The sequence below is a fragment of the Branchiostoma floridae genome, chromosome 7 (genome assembly GCF_000003815.2).
Source record: "Branchiostoma floridae strain S238N-H82 chromosome 7, Bfl_VNyyK, whole genome shotgun sequence".
Lineage (NCBI taxonomy): Eukaryota > Metazoa > Chordata > Leptocardii > Amphioxiformes > Branchiostomatidae > Branchiostoma > Branchiostoma floridae.
Genome location: NC_049985.1, coordinates 16,105,986 through 16,124,660, shown reverse-complemented (window position 1 = coordinate 16,124,660; position 18,675 = coordinate 16,105,986). Strand labels below are relative to the sequence as shown.

General features: G+C 41.9%; 2 protein-coding genes across 7 annotated transcripts in view; one reads left to right on the top strand and one right to left on the bottom strand.

Moving 5' to 3' along the window:
* Positions 1 to 3,220: 3,220 nt before the first annotated feature.
* LOC118420331 (protein POLR1D-like) lies at positions 3,221 to 5,729 on the bottom strand. The gene is made up of 3 exons (XM_035827107.1): positions 5,568 to 5,729; positions 5,350 to 5,424; positions 3,221 to 4,066 (listed from the first exon to the last, which is right to left on the bottom strand). Exons 1-3 carry the CDS (start codon positions 5,588 to 5,590, stop codon positions 3,661 to 3,663), a joined length of 504 nt encoding a protein of 167 aa, XP_035683000.1. The 5' UTR covers positions 5,591 to 5,729; the 3' UTR covers positions 3,221 to 3,660.
* A 213-nt stretch (positions 5,730 to 5,942) lies between these two features.
* LOC118420311 (ligand of Numb protein X 2-like) overlaps positions 5,943 to 18,675 on the top strand; it is a 25,308-nt gene continuing 12,575 nt past the window's right edge. For 4 of the 6 annotated variants that reach the window (XM_035827062.1, XM_035827061.1, XM_035827060.1 and 1 more), the window contains exons 1-2: positions 5,971 to 6,091; positions 16,394 to 17,467. In XM_035827062.1, coding sequence (XP_035682955.1) covers positions 17,100 to 17,467 — 368 coding nt within the window. In that variant the 5' untranslated portion in view covers positions 5,971 to 6,091; positions 16,394 to 17,099. Of the gene's footprint in view, positions 6,092 to 16,393; positions 17,468 to 18,675 lie in introns of all 6 variants that reach the window. The other 2 variants (XM_035827064.1, XM_035827063.1) reach the window with 1 other exon arrangement.

Sequence of the window (18,675 nt, the reverse complement as noted above, 5' to 3'; positions counted from 1 at the left end):
AATGAAGAAAATTTCCAAGATAAACAAGCTAAAACAAATCTCCGGCGCGGCGACTGTAAATGACATTTGCCGCTTGCCGGGATACTTCACTGAAAGCATGGGTGAGTAGCTTGTTAAAAAGAAACACCGGCACGTTCTATTTTAGAAAAAGTTTTAAGTTCATGAACTTATGTTATACCCCCTGCATTTATCTTTGTAACGAATAAATTTAAAATTAATTTTACGGTTGAATGTAGAAGATAAAAACACCGCACGGATAATTTCTACCCGCATTACAGTAGGCTATCCCATTGACCCCTATGACCTCGCAAGCGCCATTTTGAAATTTCGGCCGTCAAAAAAAAAAAAGCGGAAAATGTCGAATTTTGCCGTGATTTCCCGATAGTTTTTATTAAAAATCGATGTTTCTACACCTTTGAAAATGATGCAGTCGTCTTTGGCAATATTTTGATAGCATGCGGCCCAGTGGCGGGCGCCGGATACGCAAATGGGTCGCCGCATTAGAGCAAGTCGCTTTATGCTTGTGTCTAACGTTAATTGGGAAACTTTAGCGACCGTAAAAAAACCGGACTTATAAGTCCGGACCTGAACCGGAATCTTTGGACTCGAGTCCGGACCTGAACCGGAATGTGAGCTTCGGTACGCACCACTAGCTCCTAACGCTTAACGGAAAAAGGCATGCAGACCCTCACATATTAACCCTCAAGCACCCGACCTTTTTTTGCGACTAAAATGACCGAGTGGGGTCCAAACGGACCCCAAAATGTTTTGTTCATAAAATCTCAGTACCATGTCTTATCGGCGAGCATTATATATACATTGCTTCGTTAATGTAAGAGGAAGATTTTGAGATGTTAAGGTGTTGCTAATTCCAACTCATTATCATAATTTATGCAAAAGTTCAGAAGGACCACGTTTTGCACTAAACCTATTCCCACCAGATAGGGGAATTTTGAGGCCCTCAGAAACATTTATGTCGCATAACTCATGAACGGATAGAGCTAAAGCTACGAAACTTGGTAATTTATCACAGAATATTGTTTGCAAAAGTTTTTGGTCAATAAAGTAAGTTTATCATTTTTTGGGGTTGCCATGGCAACCATATTCTAACAGGCATATTTTTGCCAAAATTTGACAATTTCAATATTAACAAGGTTTTCTTGGTAAACTACACCTGTTTTCTGACAACAATTAAATTCTATGAAATTCAATGCAGTTTTCATGACTTAAAATTTATAATTTATGCTAATTTTATGACGTCATTGGTCAAAATCCAAGATGGCCGCCCCGATTAGGCAAATGACGTCATAATGTCGTCACATTACATGTTGATGACCCAGAAATTTTTGTGATGATTTCAGTTTACATTTTTATTATTGTCTGAAAGTTTGGTATTCATACTGTAAGTGGTTAAGGAGTTAGCCTCCAAAGTTTGTTTTAAAAACTGCACATTTTTGCTGGGGTCCGTTTGGACCCCAGAGGAACTGAACACAAACTTTCTTAATAATTTCCACATTATTGTACAAATCATTGCGAAAACTAAGGAGAAGGTGTAAGACATATTGACTGACAAAGTCACGGAAGGATTTTTTCTTCAGATCAAAAATGTTGAAATGGCACTTCAAAATGTACGCCTGGGGTCCAAATGGACCCCACTCGGGTGTTTGAGGGTTAATGATAGTTTATGTAGTATCACAGCTGGCCAAGGTGTATAGCAAGCTAGTCTGTGTAACACAAACTCCGCTGTCCAGGGCTGTAACTGGCCCCTCTAGGGGGCCAGCGGATGTTTGGCGGGCTCCTATAAGCGAGATTTACTCAGGCTAGTAACAAGCTAGCTTTTATACAATCTTATGCCACCGTAGGATCTGCTTGGAGATTAAGCCTACCTAGACATATCAAACCTCCTTGCCTAGACAGAAGATTTTTGGCAATGAATCATCCCTATTGGAAAATGAAGAGATTATATATCTCAGTCACTAACACATTTTGGGGCTTACCGGTCAAAGAAAATAGCGAGCAAAGTAGAGTAGAGTCAATAGTCGTTTCTACCTAGTTTAACAGTCAATAATACAGAGGCAGTTAGTCTTGTGGGATTTTAAAATGCCAGTGGGAGTTGAATACTCCACAAAAGAGTCTTTTGTAGCGAAATGTATTCTCAAGTTTCCACAAACTGCTTCAGGTCCATGTTCAGGTCCGGACTTGGACTACTGATCCTGTAGACCTGGATTTTCTGTACAGTACCCACCCCTATTCCTCACCAATAGGATTTCCTGTTTAGGCAGCTTGTTATGACACTACTGATTGGCACATGATTTGTGAACAATGTATAAGTGCATGAAATTACTTTATTACTTGGCTGTTTGTAATACTGACTGTCTCCAGAAAACAAGGATGCTAACAGATCGGCCTACATCATAGCATTTATGGGCCAAAAAGCTACTTGTATAAAGTCCACCTGAAAACAATAGAACATATGTGCACTATAAGTGATATGTGTACTATAAGTGATCCGTGATCGCCTTGGCAGAAAGGTCATTTACAAGTATGGTCACTTGACAGTTGTGAAACCAGTGATGGTACTATTGAAGAACTATAGAGCCTCAATGTGTATTTGCCATATAGGAGGGTCTGCATGTTTTGTTTTGTTTTCATTATTAAAGGCGTAGGCAGGCCTTTTTAATTTCCCATAACTTGTAGGGAAGCTGCTAGTATTTTATTTTACGTAATTCAAAGTGGGATGAACTTCAGAAGTGTAAAGCATTGGTTGCTTTCATGAATTTAACTTAAAGTGTAGTCAGCCATCCTGAATTTAGCATAAAGCTTTGCCTGGACCCCCCATGCAGACCCCCATATAGAGAAGCCCATCTGGAGTAGACACTGAAATGATGTTGCAGAACTAGGCTGACCAATATAGTAACAACTAGCCTGGATTCCATACCCCAACCTCAAGATATATCTTTCGTGTTGGGGTCTGGCAACATGGCTGTAGAAAGGTTCTCGAAGGCCCGTTGATCAGTGGGAGGAGAACCTAGGATTGATGACCACTCTCACCACAGGTAGCCAGCTACAACACACCACAGTTGGTCAGCAGGCTATCACAGTAGCGAATCAGCTACGTTATGGATTCAAAAAGTACAGTTGGGGGTCTTTAACCAATCATGGCAGGGGTGTAATTACCTCCTGCTGATCCTGTGTTGTTCTATTGGTGGGGTTTTTTGCCCACTATAAGGTGCAAAATTGAGAAGAGTTCCTATCCCATCCGGCCAGACCCCTGCACGATAGATACTTGAGATCGGGCTGGGGTTTGGTAACCAGGCTAAGTAACAACTTGCAAGCAGGCATGAATAGGCATCCTGAAAAGTCGGATTCAGGTTTTCTAATCACCTACACAGATCCAAACCCACATCAGTTTTCATAGAAGAGTTTCTGTAACATGGATTCAGCTCTGCATAGGAGAATGGCTTTTGTCAGATTAAGTTTTATTGCCGTTATTTTGTGAAAAATCTTCTGTAATTCCTGACAGGCGCTTTTTCCCCCCCAGATTTCGGTGCAATACAACAAAAAATCACTCCAATGTTGGCTATACACACATAGATTCTACTTGTCTTGAATACTTATACTTGTATGTGAACACACGTTCTTCAAGTTGGGGACTGAACCTTAATCTTTATTGTGAGTTCTTGATCTGTCCCTTGTTGATCTGCGACCTGTGGAGGTTCCTTTTTTGTACTGTTCAGATGACTTTGACCTTGATGAGTGTCCATATGACCTTGACTTGGATGAATCCGAGTGTTTATGAGTATCTCTGGATCTTGATCTGGAACAGGATTTCCTATGTTTGTCCTTCTTGCTTGACGGAACATCTTTGTCATGATGTGTTCTTGAGGAGCTAGATCTTACAGCACCATGTTTCTGATCAGTGGACCGTGATGCCTTTGAAGTAGATTGTTCGTCGTCGTCGCTCTTCTTTTTCCCAGACTGCGGTTGTCGTTTCTGACTAGACAGCTGGCTGGCCAAAGTATTTATCAGAAACCGTTTGTTCGCCGGAGGAACTGGGCACTTGTCCCTGGAAGAAAAGAAGAATGCACTTTGATAATAAAAACATTTGGGTGATTCCAGTTTTTGTGCTGGGTATTACTTTAACAAAGACATGACATGCTCTACATGATTCCCTGGGAAAACGCAGACTCCTAACGAGGCACGCAAAGTTTACCGATCCCTACAACACGCACGCACGGGACACCCGCCGCCTAACACCCGCCGGCCCTCGAACCAGCTGGCCCCTACTAACACGAGCCTCTTTCGGAAGCGAGCGATGTTGGGGACCGGCGTAAGTAGGGCCAGCTGGTAGTGGGGCGGGTGCATAGAGGCGGGAGGGCGCGCGTTAGGCAGGGGATCGGTAACTCTTATTTGCGACTCTTATTTGCGAAGCTTCTCGAGCAGGTTTCCCAGGGTATCTACATGAAGGATGGGGCCTTAAGTGTTGAGATGACTATGAGATATAAAGGACTTAATCGGCCTCAACAAGTCAACATACACGTTTTTCCCCCCAATTTTGCTACCTTCAGCTTCTCTTTTACTTGCCTGGGTACCATTTTCGTTATTTTTTTTTTACTTACTTTTTCACTGTTACGTAACCAGGCTACAAAACTCCTTTCAAGCGCCGCTAAACTGACCATACCTAAATGGTTCGACCTTTTGGCTCAGTGGTTAGCGGCGTTTTGTGAGCTGGAGGTCCGGGTTTGAATCCTGCGAGCCACTGGTTCACACACCAACTCTATAAGTAAGAGACTAAAGCTGTGCTACACAGGGATATTGAGCTCGGAAATTTGTGGATGAATCTTTAGCTACGGCCGCGTGGCGCGTTGGTACACCCGATCCTTCGATCTCGGAAGTTAAGCAACACGCGGTCCGCACAGTACTTGGATGGGGGACCAACCAAGGACGTCCGAATTGCTGTAGCCTCACGAAGCTTTCCACGAAATCGTCTTCCGGGAGGGACGTAAAACGGGGGTCCCGTGCTCAAGGAGGTGCCTCGACCATGTTAAACAGCCTCATTACCCTCACTTTGAGTACCTACTGGCTGCAAAATACACCCGATATTATTATTAAAAGAAAGGAGGGAGTAGTGTACTTAGTATCAGTGGGGTTCAAGTGCCACCAAACTGACCACGCCAAATGGTCCAACCATTTGAAGAATTCGTTAATGGCGTTGGGTTTGTGAGTTGGCAGTGTAAGTTTGGTGCAGGTTGGAATCCCTCGGGCCAGAAGTTGGTTTCTTTAGATCTCCTTGCCTCTTGGTTTTCATCACCAAGAAAATCCCTTGCTATCACAAAACATTTTGTTTACCATCCTGCAGGTCCCATGTCCTTGGCACGCTCTCGTCCTCTCTTTGCTTCACGCAGCAGTTCTTCCACAGCAAGCCTAGTACACAAAGAAGGTCTTGGTTGAAAATATCTCAATAATTCTGGAATGCAGTGACAACTCCCTCCCCCACCAAACTGAATATGTGGTCGGCAAAAGCTATGACATGTACTCGTACAAGGCTTTCACTTGTAAATACTCACTTCTCCAGTTCACCCTCATCCATCTTGAGCAGGTATTGCACGAAGAATAACGAAAGAAAAAGAGAAAGACAGATAACTATCAACTGTCAAAAACACATTCGGTTAGCATCTGACCATAGCTGGAGGCTTTGTTGTTTCGAGGTGCGGGAAGTATCCATTTTTTTTAATGACAGGTGTCTAAGATATATTTATACGGTATATGGACAAGTTTTAAGATAAAAACGACCCAAAAAATTGTACAATATAATGTTTTAACTATTGAAATATACCAATATATATAGAAAATAATGGGCACTATGCAAAAAGAATTTTGAATTACCAGTAGTTTCTGAAGAATACACCCCAGAAGATAATGAGATCAACCGCGCTGACGTCTTATACGCAGACGCTATGAACTATGACCTTTGTTTGAAATTCAGAAGTTTCCGAGCGGCTCCTGAGACGGACGGGGAAACGTTTCTCCCCTTAAGATCAACTTTCTTGTGCCTTTTCTTAGATGTACTGGACTCTTCTCTGACAGAAAGGTATGTTACACCCTTTCTTTAGCTTTATAGTAAAAACTTTGTTGTTTTAATGGTTGTTTGACGTGTTATTAATAGGAAAATATGAAGCGACCCGTGCCACAGTACAGTCGACACTGGATGCAGGAAGTGCTGTGTTTTGGTTGGTTCCCATGGGTTGGTGTTAAAGTTTAACATGGCCATTATTTACGAGGACGTAATTTTGTCGTCCCTGCAAAGAAATAATCAAAGAAAAGGGGATTAGGATACTTGAACTTTCCATAGCCGAATGCGTGTGGTTGTATTGGCTTCTATGTGGTAGACCAAGGAGCTGATAAAAGCTCCTTGGGTAGACTTCTCAAGACTTATAGTATACCAGAAATGGAAAACGTGTCGTTTGAAGTTCTCGCGTTGTCCACTAGCCACTGCAAATGTAGAAAGGAGACCATACCCTTTTACCAGAGAGTATTATAGAAGTGATTTCGGGCTGGGTTAGTTGCCTTACGTGCCCGAACACGGCCTCCAGAGGGGCGGAAGTCTGGTTTTTGTTACGTCGGAACATGGCTCCGCTCTGTGAACATCTGTCCCTGGAAATCAAAAACGAGCCGAGAGCTGCTCTGATCCGGCAACTTCCGACCTCCGCCTCCCCTGTAAATGGTTCCTAAGGAGATAAAGTGTCCGAAAATCCTGCACAGCAAGTCTGTGGACACTCCCACTGGTGGGATAGGTTTCATCTCTTCGTGTCGTTTTGAAGTGGGCAAAATCTTTTTGTAGACAAAACCGATCTAGGGTGACTGCCCTTGTTAGTTGTTTTTAGTAGCACCAGGATAGCAGATTCAGCATTGATACCACACTGCAGTACTATCCATGTGAAACACAACATTGCTTGGCTGTACATATTGTATGTTGAATTCACATGGGAGGCAAGCACAAATTAAATATCGGCTTAAATTTCTGCAACAGTAAATGACTGATAAAGAAAACAAACATACCAAGCATTTTTTCCTAAGCAAAATTCTTTTCTCTTCACTCTTGACAACAATGTGGCATACTTAACTCTTGGTTTATCTTCTTATGCAAAACTCTCAGAAAAGAGGAGTATACAAAGGAAAACCTCTCAAGGCTCTAATAAGCCGACCCCCTGGGGTGGTAGTTGTAAACCATCTGTTGGACATCAGGGTCCTGTACTGTAGTGTCCATAGGGGTAGAAGAGAATAATTGGGTACCTGCTCTACCATAGCACTTCATCTCTGTCTTGTAATGAGCCAGGAACTGGATCTGTCATTCATCAAGGGATCATCAGTGCCATTACTGTTTACACCACCTTACAAAAGTTACATCTCCTTTCTGCACTGTATTATATATCATATCATGGCTATAGCTACTCAGGATTTTTGTGAGTGTATGTGTGACTGTGTGTACATGAATCTTAAACCTGAGTGTGTATGTGTATTACACATCTCTGAGAACTTAGACTTTTATTTACATCTATGCTGCTTTGCAAAGGGTAGCAATAAGGTGGTTGTGAAGCAAACTGGTGGTGAAGTGTTGTGTAATGCTATTATACAAAACGTGGTATGATCTATCGATAGTTTGTAGATGGGAAAGCTATGTCATTCTTCTAATAGTAATATGCTCCTATTCTCCTATTGGCATGCAAGAACTTCCTCTGCAGGAACAGAGTGTAACTCTGGGATGTGGGTTCAAATCTGCACTAAAAATTAGTTGTGTTTGCTTACAGAGTTTGATGCAAATCATGCAATGTTCCAGCAATCACAGACAATATGACATTTTCACTCCGCACTTGTACCTCCTCTGTAGACCCTACCCCACTAGTGATATCCCACCAGTAAACCTTTTGAGATAACAGGTCAAGGGGTCAGCAGACAAAGACTAGAGTTCCACGAACACATACCTTTGCCAAATAAACCAGGTTTGTTATGCAGAATGATGTCTGTAGAAAAATGCGTTACTCATTTCATTTTGTTTTATAACAAGACAGACCTGCAGAAAGTAGATTTCCCTAACATTGCTTGGCACAGTACAATAAGTATTACCCCTACAGCATTAAATTAAAATAACCACTGAGAGAATCAATATACTATACAGGACTGTTTCAGAACTGCAATCTTCCACATTGAATAAGATAAACAAATGCAACTCAACTCTAAACTAAGGGGCTCCTTATCAAACATGACCTTCGTTTCCCCGACCCATACCCACCTACCAAATATCATCAGGATCCATCCAAGGCTTCTCCAGTTATGCTGTTGACACACACACACACAAACACACCCAAAACATAACCTTTAAACCCTCCTGACAAAGTTAAAAATGCCTGCTATCCCCAGGAACAAGTTGCTAGGGGGCCCTAACATATGTCACTTCTTCCTAAGCACAACACCTATTTAACTTCTAAAAATCAGGACCATACATGTTCCTGACTATTCGTTCAAGTCTCCGACCCCTAACCAACTAAGTTCAAAAGATATAGCACAAAGTATGTCTATAGAAGCTAGGCATCTAAGTAGATCATATTACATGACACAGATTATACAACAATGTTTAAGAACTGGAATCTTTCAAATTTAATGAGGAAAACAATTGCAACTCTAAACTATACTGTACTGTAATGTACAGAACTACCCGGAATAGGAGTAGTAGGAGCGGTGAATTTGGTGAATAGGAGTAGGAGGAGCGGCTCTGTATTTTTTCGACTACTAGTATATCTCCGCGACTCAACCTCTGCTTGGAGAGTATCAATTTACACATGTCTCGGCATTCCTCGGTATTTCCCGGGTGGAATCGGGAAACAGCCTGTTTTGATGTGCAGGGGATTCCCCTAAGTTGGGGAGGGATGAAGCTGTAGTTTGGGAGTTTCTGCCTTGTTTTTTCCCCTCAAAATCACAATTTATTGATTGCCAATTACGCTGAAGAACCTAGAAAGGGTTGTGACACCACTGAGGAAGAGATTGACGATGTTTCTACCACTGGAAGTTGATGAAAACTTCGTCATTTTGACTGCCATTTGCCGGTCCTGTACCATGTGGTAGTATTTACAAACCTTTGTTTTCTTTGCTGTGAAAAAGGAGTAGGTGGGTGTTTTTTGGTGTTTATCATAAAGGACTGAGGGCCATGAGTGTCTGAAATTGTTTTCAAATTATTGATCCAGCCAAATTTCTGCTTTGTATTTGTTTGTTTTTTTCGCCTATGGGGGAGGGCAGCATGTTCAGACATGTATGTAACACTCGTTGAGGTAGCAAAGTCTGAGTGTTTTGGTTTTCCTCCAACTCATAATTTTGGTGAAATCTTCCTGGTCAAACATTAGGGGAACACTGATAAGGCCCATCTTTTTACAACTGGTCAAGGCTTTAGGTACTATCTTTGCTAGCAAGAATAAAACAGTTACAGTCACTTACATATTTGTTTTATGTTTTTATTGATTCAGGAAGAATAGCAAGGCATTCTAGCCTAGTTTTCAGTGACTTAGTTATTTTAGACTTTGTGGGTGATGTTATATACATTTCAAATATATTTCCTTTTGCGCAGTATTATTCCTTACAAACTAGATACAGTCTTTATCTTGATATATTCATATTCTACAGGTTCTTAGCTTTTCAAAAAATGTATAGTTTTACCTATCTAGCATTAATATAAGTATCTGAACATCCCACAAACAGTTGGTAGGTTGGTGCGCTTGAGGATCGACAATTCTAGCTACGATTCCTGTATGCGCCGAAAATTTTAGCACGTCCTCTAAGGGACACTGTTTCAACTTTATAAATATGTCCCTGGTCCTGCATAATTATAGAAATATTTATAAAGTGGAACTTGATACTTCTGATAGTTTCTAGATAATGATAACAGCATTCTACCATTATTTACCATTCTTTAAACCCTATCTAAGCATTGCAGTACTTAGTACTGTTCGGGGCCACCAGGATCCTCCCCCATTACAGGACGTTGGTCTCCAAGGCGCTTTGAGGGCTCCCTACCGCTCAAAAATCACGACCGCAGCATGTCCAGAATGCGAGATATCAGACATGGAGGTTCCGCTGCAGTACCTTAGCAAGCCGCTAGGGGGCCCATTATCGAACTCCCCCTTCGTTCCCCAGACCCCTACCCACCCACCAAATATCATCAGCATCCGTCACAGCCCTCTCGAGTTATAAGAAACTGCAACCGTACGGATCTCCCTTACCTTTACTTACAATTGATTTTAAAGTCTTGTACATAAATGTCTAGAACATTTCATACATCAGACATATTCTAAGCACTGTTTCAACCTTATGAATATTTCCCTGGTCCTCCATAATTATAAAAATATTTATAATGTAGACCTTGATACCTTTGATAGTTTCTAGATAACAGAATTCTACCATTATTTACCATTCCCTACCATTTTTTGAAACATCTTGTAAATGGGTCAGTGGTCTAGGAATATAACAATTCACACATCCTTGCAAAGAATGGTTGGCTGTCATGCAACAACAACCCACCAGAAAGGATTCACTAGTGCCCAGCAGTGGAATCAAAAAATATACAGAGGCAACAATAAGGCCTAACTCCATGGGAGCAACATACTACTTCTACCACTTGGCAACATTGGAGTGTCATGACAAAAATGCCTTGCATTTCCACAGAACTTTTCGACAAAAATGCCTGCTATCCCCAGAAACAAGCCGCTAGGGGACTCAAACATATGTCACGTCTTCCTACAAACAACACCTTTCTAACACTTAAAATCGTTATCATATATTCAATCTTACCTGTCAGTTAGGTCATCAAAGTTGCTTCCAGACCGACAAGACCTCCAAGTTAATCTCTGCTCCACCAGTATCCACAATTAGCAATTCTGGCAAACGTAAAAATCCCTGTCTTCGAATATGTCCTGCCCCACAACAAACTTCATTGACTCAATCCTTAGAGATCAGCAGCTGCTACCTCACCTTAGGTCACCACCTTTCACCTCAACATTGGATCAAGTAACGCGTCAACTGTGCTGTGTACTCTCACTGATGGAATCAACCAATTTGAAACCAGGCTGGGGGGGTTGTAATGCTTCAGAAGTTTTCGACAAGAATGCCCCGACTATCCCTACACTAGCCGCTAGGGGGCCCAAACTTATGTCACCAACTCCTGAGCACAACAGCTATCTAACACCCGAAACTCGTGGCCATACCATGTTCAGAAGATGGGAAAACACACCCGGAAGTTGCGCTGCAGTACCAAGGGAAGCCGCTAGGGGTCCCATTATCGAACTCCCCCTTCGTTTCCCAGACCCCTACCCACCCACCAAATACCAGCTGCATCCGTCGAAGTCTTCTCGAGTTATGCTGTCCGCAGACAAAAGTTTGCAATTAAACCGGCGCCCGCACTTCCATGAAATCCGCTAGGGGGCCCAAACTCGCAGTAATCACTCCCTGCTTTAAGGGCTCCCTAACGCTTAAAAATCACGACCGCAGCATGTCCGGAACGCGAGATATCAAGCATGCAGGTCCCGCTGCAGTACCTTAGCAAGCCGCTAGGAGGCCCATTATCGAACTCGACCTTCGTCTTCCACACCCCTACCCACCCACCAAATATCAGCTGCATCCATCGAAGTCCTCTCGAGTTATGCTGCTCACAAACGGAGAGAACCACACCACCAAACCGAAAACATAACCTTAGCCATTCTGGCAAAGGTAATAACAGATGATATCCAACATCTGGTACTAGGAAACATTTATTATGCTTTGTGCTAATGTTTCAAACCTTACAGATAAAGCACAAGACTTTTAAGAGTAGAGTAGAGTAGCGTTCTGCAGTTAGGTAGGAGTCTCGCTCCAGTTGAGATAATACCCCTTAAGATAGATTTGTTATGTACTGGATTGCTGAAAGTTATGTGGTTTTTCATGAGGTGAGGGGGGCACGCATACTACTGTTTATGGTTGTATGCTTATAAGTTAAGTTTAACTTAATATTAGATTCTTGCTGCTGTACTGAAATCGTTTAGGAATCATTTGTGTTAATACTAGCCTCGGCCCTGATTAAATCTCGCTTATAGCAGCCCCGTACAGCAGAGTTTGCGTTACACAGACTATGTTAATACGGTATCTACATATGTAAGTTATAACACTTTCCAAAGACTTGGTTACCCCAGGAAATTTTCTGAATAGATACTATATATCCGGTAATGGCTTGTGGTTGCACTAATGGATCTATCATGGCAGGGCTTTAGCCAGCTCGAATTTTTTTCCCGTCGGCCAATTACAATCGTCGCGAAAACCGCGAAAATTAATTAGAAGGACTGAACTGAGACCTTGAAAAACCGGTTTTAATGAGATTATCGTATGCGAAAGGGCGCCGACACACATTGTCAACAATCATAACAATAGCAAAACAGACAGTGTGTGGCTTTTACAGCCGTGGACGGCGTCCCCAAGCCGCCTGTAGCTTCCACCAAGGATTTTTGTCCGTCAAAGTTGACGGATTGATTTTAAAATTTTTCCGTCAGACGCAGCAAATTTCTGTCAATTGACGGAAAAACGGACGCTGGCTAGACCCCTGTATCATGGTCTCACAAGTCCTGCTAAGGCTACTTATACTGGTTATTTGTGGCAGTTTCCAATGTCACAGTTTTGGAACACCATGCGTGCTTCATTCAATTACAGGCACTTTCTATACATTATTCAGACATGTTCCAGCTTGGAAGGTCCAGTGTCAACTGTAATCTGTGAGAAGATCTTGGGACACAAAATCCCACTTGGGCACTCTAAGTGGTAACTTAAGCTGCTGAATTAAGTAAGAATAAATAGACTGGATTTTGTCTTCTCTATCATATATCAAAGGAATTTTGCAGTAGGCATTTTGTAGACACTTTGTCCTAACAAAGTAACATGTTCAGGACTTGCAGTGGTAATGGTATTTTCAGTCTTGTCAAATACTTTCCTGTCCTGTACATGACATGTACACAGTAGATTCACTCATAGGACCTTATGTATTTTGCATATTATTAGTTCATTGTGAGGACTGAAGTTATGATTGAGCTGTAATAAAACAATCAGGATTGTCTGTCTGATAAAATGATTGGATGGCCAGGTTCCACAGATGGTGGGCTGGTCAATTAGGCTACCATGTTGGCTACCAGGCTTTGGCCCAATCTAGACACAGTTTTTCCCGACATCGGCGGAGATGTCGGGAGCAATAACAGGGCGTACATGTAGCGCAAGACACCCGTAGCGCTTGGATTGCAATCAGAACACATCGAGCGATTTTTAAAATGAGGGCAGAACCATCAGCAACCGGGAAAACTGTGTCTAGATCGTGCCTTAGCCTGTGGGCCATGGTTAATCACTGCTTCTTTCTTTTAACAATGAATTAAAAGAGCACATAGGATTAGGAAAGCACCCTGCCATATATGTACATTGATATGCAAACTACAAAAACACACCAAATCTAGAGAAATAAACCAGCTTTGTCATGGTTTCTTTGCTGTTGCTGAAGTGAATGTATTTGTGCAATATTTAGCACCATAAGGCCCAAAGTAAGACAGAGTCAAGTTCATCAGATATTATTGGGAAGCAAGTAATTATAAAGCAACCATCATATGATAGGATCACATATTATGATGTATCCAACTTGACAATCCATGACATAATATCATAGGACATTGTAACATAAGCTTGGTGTGTCTCTTTTCATCTGACTTTACATTAGATAACCCATTTGTACAATGTAGCAAGGTATGATTGAAACGTCAGTAGTAACCATATTTGTGAATTACAGCAGAGTTGGACTGAAACACCACTCATGTTGCAAAATTCCCAGCTCATGTCCCCCAGCTGGGGGCATTCCTCGTCTGATCCCTGGTCAAAACAATCCAGACACAACACTGCAGACTATCTACAGAATGTAGGGAATGCAGGCCTGACTGAGAGATCTAGATGGGGTGTATGTTGTAGGGCGTGGTTGCTTGTACATGTTCATACACACATGTATAGACTTGTGTGGTACATATACATGGTATGTATTTACTTGGTTGAAAGGAAGCTACAGCAAGCTGGACCTAAAATACTATGTCTATATAATCATTGTACTTATGAGTATTTCTATGCATGGCCGGGCCCTATTTCTCAGTAATCAGTTCTGTAGCTGCTGTCCTCATATCTGGAATATCCATTGCCAAAGGGCAGAACTTAGATGCGTTAAGTGCTAATCCTGTATGCTTAATGACGGCAGTATATGTTATTCTGAACACTCTGTCCAAGGACAACAGATACCAGAAACGTCAAATAGGACACTCTGAACAGCATGTGCCTTAATAACCTTACATACCTTTCAAGTAATAAAGTATAATGCTAATGAATGCTACAGATGTTCGAAAATGTTCAGAAGGAAAAACGTTTACCATTGGTGTCATGTTTCACGCTCCTCTATAATTTAAATGCCAGTGTTCTTAGCTCCCAAATACCAGTCCAGGGATTTGTATGAATCATTCCTGTCGGCTCTCTAATATGTATTTTTTTCCCTCTGTATTAAACATGCAGCAATCAGGTCTGTAAGTATAACTGTAAGATAAGTCAGACTGTCTCATAATATAGGTTTTAACTAACCGTTACCTGCTTTAGCCAATATGCTTGTGCAAACGTTAAAGGTCTACCTGGTCACTCACCTTACCTGTCTGGTAAACATGAAAGGTGGGACACACCTGTTTTTGCTGTACAGGTCTGTACACAGTGGCTCAAGCAAACAGACAGGTGAGACACACCTAGTCATTTTCAAAACACAGCACCGAACGGTAGGTGTAGTGAAACGCTTGATTCTTCCAATATTCTTAAGGCTTTTTTATCTTCTTTATTCCTGTGATTGTGTGGATGGCAGAGTGTTCTGAATTTCAGATGTGTAGTGGTATCTCCTAGACATACAGTGAAGCGGGTTTAACAGCGCATGACGCCGATTGGCATAACCTGGATTTTATGAACAAAGGAAGGAATGTGATTTTTCGGAAGTTTCTCCGCCTCCTTGAGACCCAAAGGTGGGCTTGACTATAACCTACACATCAAGGCCTTTTAGAACTGAGTGGTATAAACACCTCTCTGTCTATAACACCTGAGCTCCAAGACTGGAACCTAATGCCCTTCCGGTGGTTGTCAGTGTTTGGAAAAAGGGAAGGGGCGGACCTTGAATATCCCAAATACTTACTCCAGTCCAGTATAACCCTCTGAAGGGGGATAAGGGCCTCCTCAAAGCACCTTCAACAGCACTACTTACCCTCTTAGGAGGTCAATTCAGATACAGAGCCATAGGGTGGTGTGTCTTGTTAACATGTGTATTCACAAAAATGTCCAGCTTTATACAAAAGGATGAATACATGTACCTACATCATATCTGTATCAGTATAACATATCAAACGTGGAAACGAGTTTGTGTATCTGTGTAAATGTAGTCATACACAATGATCCAATAATCCGTTGCCCTATTTTTTTGCTTGCTTTCCAAGTGATTTAACGGTTGTCACGATCTCCAGCAAAGTGGAATAAAGCCCAGGTACACAGACAGGTAGAGCGTGCCTTGTGTTCAGTCATGTACCCTGAAGGCACGGCAATCTCGTTGTTCTCTGTCCTACCCAAAACACGATCGACCTATGTCACTCTTCTTCCTTCCAGTGTTGTAAGAGATCACGTGTGTGTCCTTGCTACTCGGAATATTTTCTTTTCAAGATGTAACAACAGTGAGTAGTAGAAATCTAGAGATATAAATGGTCTATATTATCAGTGATCTTCCTAATATATTGTAATGGACATTTCAGCCATTTTATGTTGTCTAGATACAAACTAGGGTTTAAAGGTCATTTTGTAAAGTCCCCCTGAGGGTGCAAACAGAGAGTTCGTTATAAACAAACTTTAAGTCGTGCTTTTCTTGTATGTTTTCTTTCAAGTGAAGTGACAAGTGATGTACAATATACCGTATATATTAAAATGTCGTGCTGCCATAGTGTATAGGAGATAGAGCCTGAAAATGAAATGTTACCATTTTAGCTGTCCGTAGATACATTATATATATATGTATTTGTCTCCTTATTATATGGTTCATGCCAAGTGTAGCTGTCAGCTTTTTATACAATTTTCTTGTTTACTTTCATAGTGGCTCAGTTATTTGAAGTTCTAGGCAAGCTCTAACTTGCCTGGACTCAGAGAATTTTTTCCTGAATCTAATATTCAACAGGGGGTGTGAATGCAGCCTTCTTTGCTTTAATCATACCAAATGTAGCAGTGAGTTTGGTATCTATCATGTTGAATGTGGATTTCTTATGTTGCTAATTGCCTTGTTGTCTTTCCCATGCAGAGCCCTGACATCACAGTCCAGTCCCCTGACTCACCCCCCTCCCCCACCCGGCTCTGTTGTCACAACTGAAGAAGACTCCTGTACAAACTAGTGCTGAGTGGGCGTCCATCCACCACTGACCCAGAACGCTGGTCACAAATGTGTAAGTAAAAAGAGTGACCAGAAGCTGACTCAACCCACTGACCCTTGGTGTAAACTACAAGGTCATCAGTTCAAACAACTGGGGGTTCCGCTGACCGAACCTTTGTTTGGTGTACAGCAAGGAGGTCAACCGTCCTAGGTGGGCCCATGAGTGGGTGTTGAGACAGGAAGTAGTGGTGGGAGATTACAGTGGTGGATGACTTGAAGTCATCAGAACTTCTTAATGACAGACGTCTTGAAGCTGGGATTTCCTTCCAGTCCATGTCCGAACGGTTCGGGTTTGAAAGCTTCAAGACGAGACGCAGTAAGTGTTTAAGACTACCAAAGCAGGAATCTTTGCAGCTAGACTTCAGTTGTCAGCAGTCATTCACCAGCATTCCAGCCTTGAAAATGGATGCCTTCCAGAACATGGTGGTGAGAACTTCAGCACAGACATGGCAAGACATGAAAATTTAAAAGGGGTCAGCTTTCCTCCTTCTGACCCTGCCATTAACCACTTTGGTAGTGGTAGTGATCCAATAATCGTCTGGAATTCTGGAACAGAAGCGTGTGTTCTACGCTGACGATGAGCGTGAGGAAATCGGAGGCAATCTGTCGCTCCTGCGGGCACGTGCACGAGGGGAACGGCAATCACTTGTACGACTACGTGAACGAGGTTGACGAAGAACTGACGTGTCAGATTTGTCTACAGCCGCTGGTCAATCCTCTGGACACGAAATGCGGGCACACCTTCTGCGCCAGGTGTATACGCGGGTTCTTGAAGATGAAGAAGATGTGTCCAATAGACAGGCTGGCGCTGACCATCAGGGACTGTCGGACAGCGAGCATTATGGTACAGAAACTGTTGGACAAGTTGGTGGTGTACTGTCCCAATAACGAGAAATGCTCAGAGACAATGCAAAGGTCTGACTTGGAAGCCCACCTAATACACAGGTAAGGTACTGTCTCTTACAGGTTTGTATACAAACCATGCAATGATTTCATATCAGATTTTATATGGCAAATTGTTGATACAAACTGTACAACAATGCGCATGTAAAAATAGGATTGTATACAAATCACATATCCGTTCATGCATACGTAGATATTCCTCTACTATTTTGGACAACAGTGTCTCAAATAGAGCATGTCTGTTTTACTTATTTTGACAATAGCCAACCCCCATTTTGCTAAAATGCTACAACAGCTGTGTTTCCATTTAGTATGAAGTTTTCATTGGAAACCCTTAAAACGTGCTGTGTAAAATGCCAACTTATTGTATGCAAAATTGTCTTTTTTTTTAGGGCTCGTCAAATGCTTTTGATTTAGGCCTAGTCTTCTTTTTCCTTTCCAGTTGAGTTGTCTTTGTAGACAAGTTGCTGTTTGTCTATTTGAATATAGCACTTTGTGAACAGGGAGGACATACATGTAGTGAGTTAAGTGACCCTGGCAAAATAGGGCAGGGGAGGGAGGGGCCAGCTCATGCTCCTGCAAGACCTAACACTGTAACTTGATAGTATTGGCACAATGTAGCTGCAAGCTCTCAGAGACCAGGCAGACTAGGCTCCAAATATTTTATCCTATTTAATCACATAGAATAAGTTACTCAATAAGTGCAAAAGGGTATTGTGTAAGCTCTAAAGATATGATAACAGTGTGAATGTGTCTTTAGATACAAACGAAGATGGTGACAATTTTGTCAATGCAGAAACCATTGCGACATGTTGCCAATACATACAGATTTTTTCTTTGAATGGATTGCTTACTTGCTTAGTTGAGTCCATCTGGTCTGGAGTTGAGATGGCAGCCCATTTACATTGTAGCTTGGAGTATGCTGTCAAGTCAACCTCTAGACTGGTGTTATACAATTAACTGCTGAAATCTGATTTGTAGTGACGGCTTATTATGACTTGACAATAAGTTATGATTAACTTTCCATTGAAATCAATTCTTAAAATGCTGTCTTGCCACGCTGTCAGTTAGTCACAAGAAATAAGGTTTAAGTGGTGTAAGGAATGTTAAGGAATAAAGCAAGCTTGCAAGACCATGCCTGGCACATAGCTGACAAGACATGGTACTGCACATAGTATAACTCCTCTCCTAGTAGGGACTAGCATGGATGGTATAGTACAGAGGAGATGTTCTAGTGTTTGCTAAGGGAT

Excerpts from the sequence above, each read along its gene's own strand:
- LOC118420331 (XM_035827107.1), bottom strand. The coding sequence starts at position 5,590 with ATGGATGAGGGTGAACTGGAGAA. Across the intron at positions 5,425-5,567 it reads GATGAGGGTGAACTGGAGAA|GCTTGCTGTGGAAGAACTGC; the intron begins GTGAGTATTTAC and ends TTTGTGTACTAG. Across the intron at positions 4,067-5,349 it reads GACATGGGACCTGCAGGATG|GGACAAGTGCCCAGTTCCTC; the intron begins GTAAACAAAATG and ends CTTTTCTTCCAG.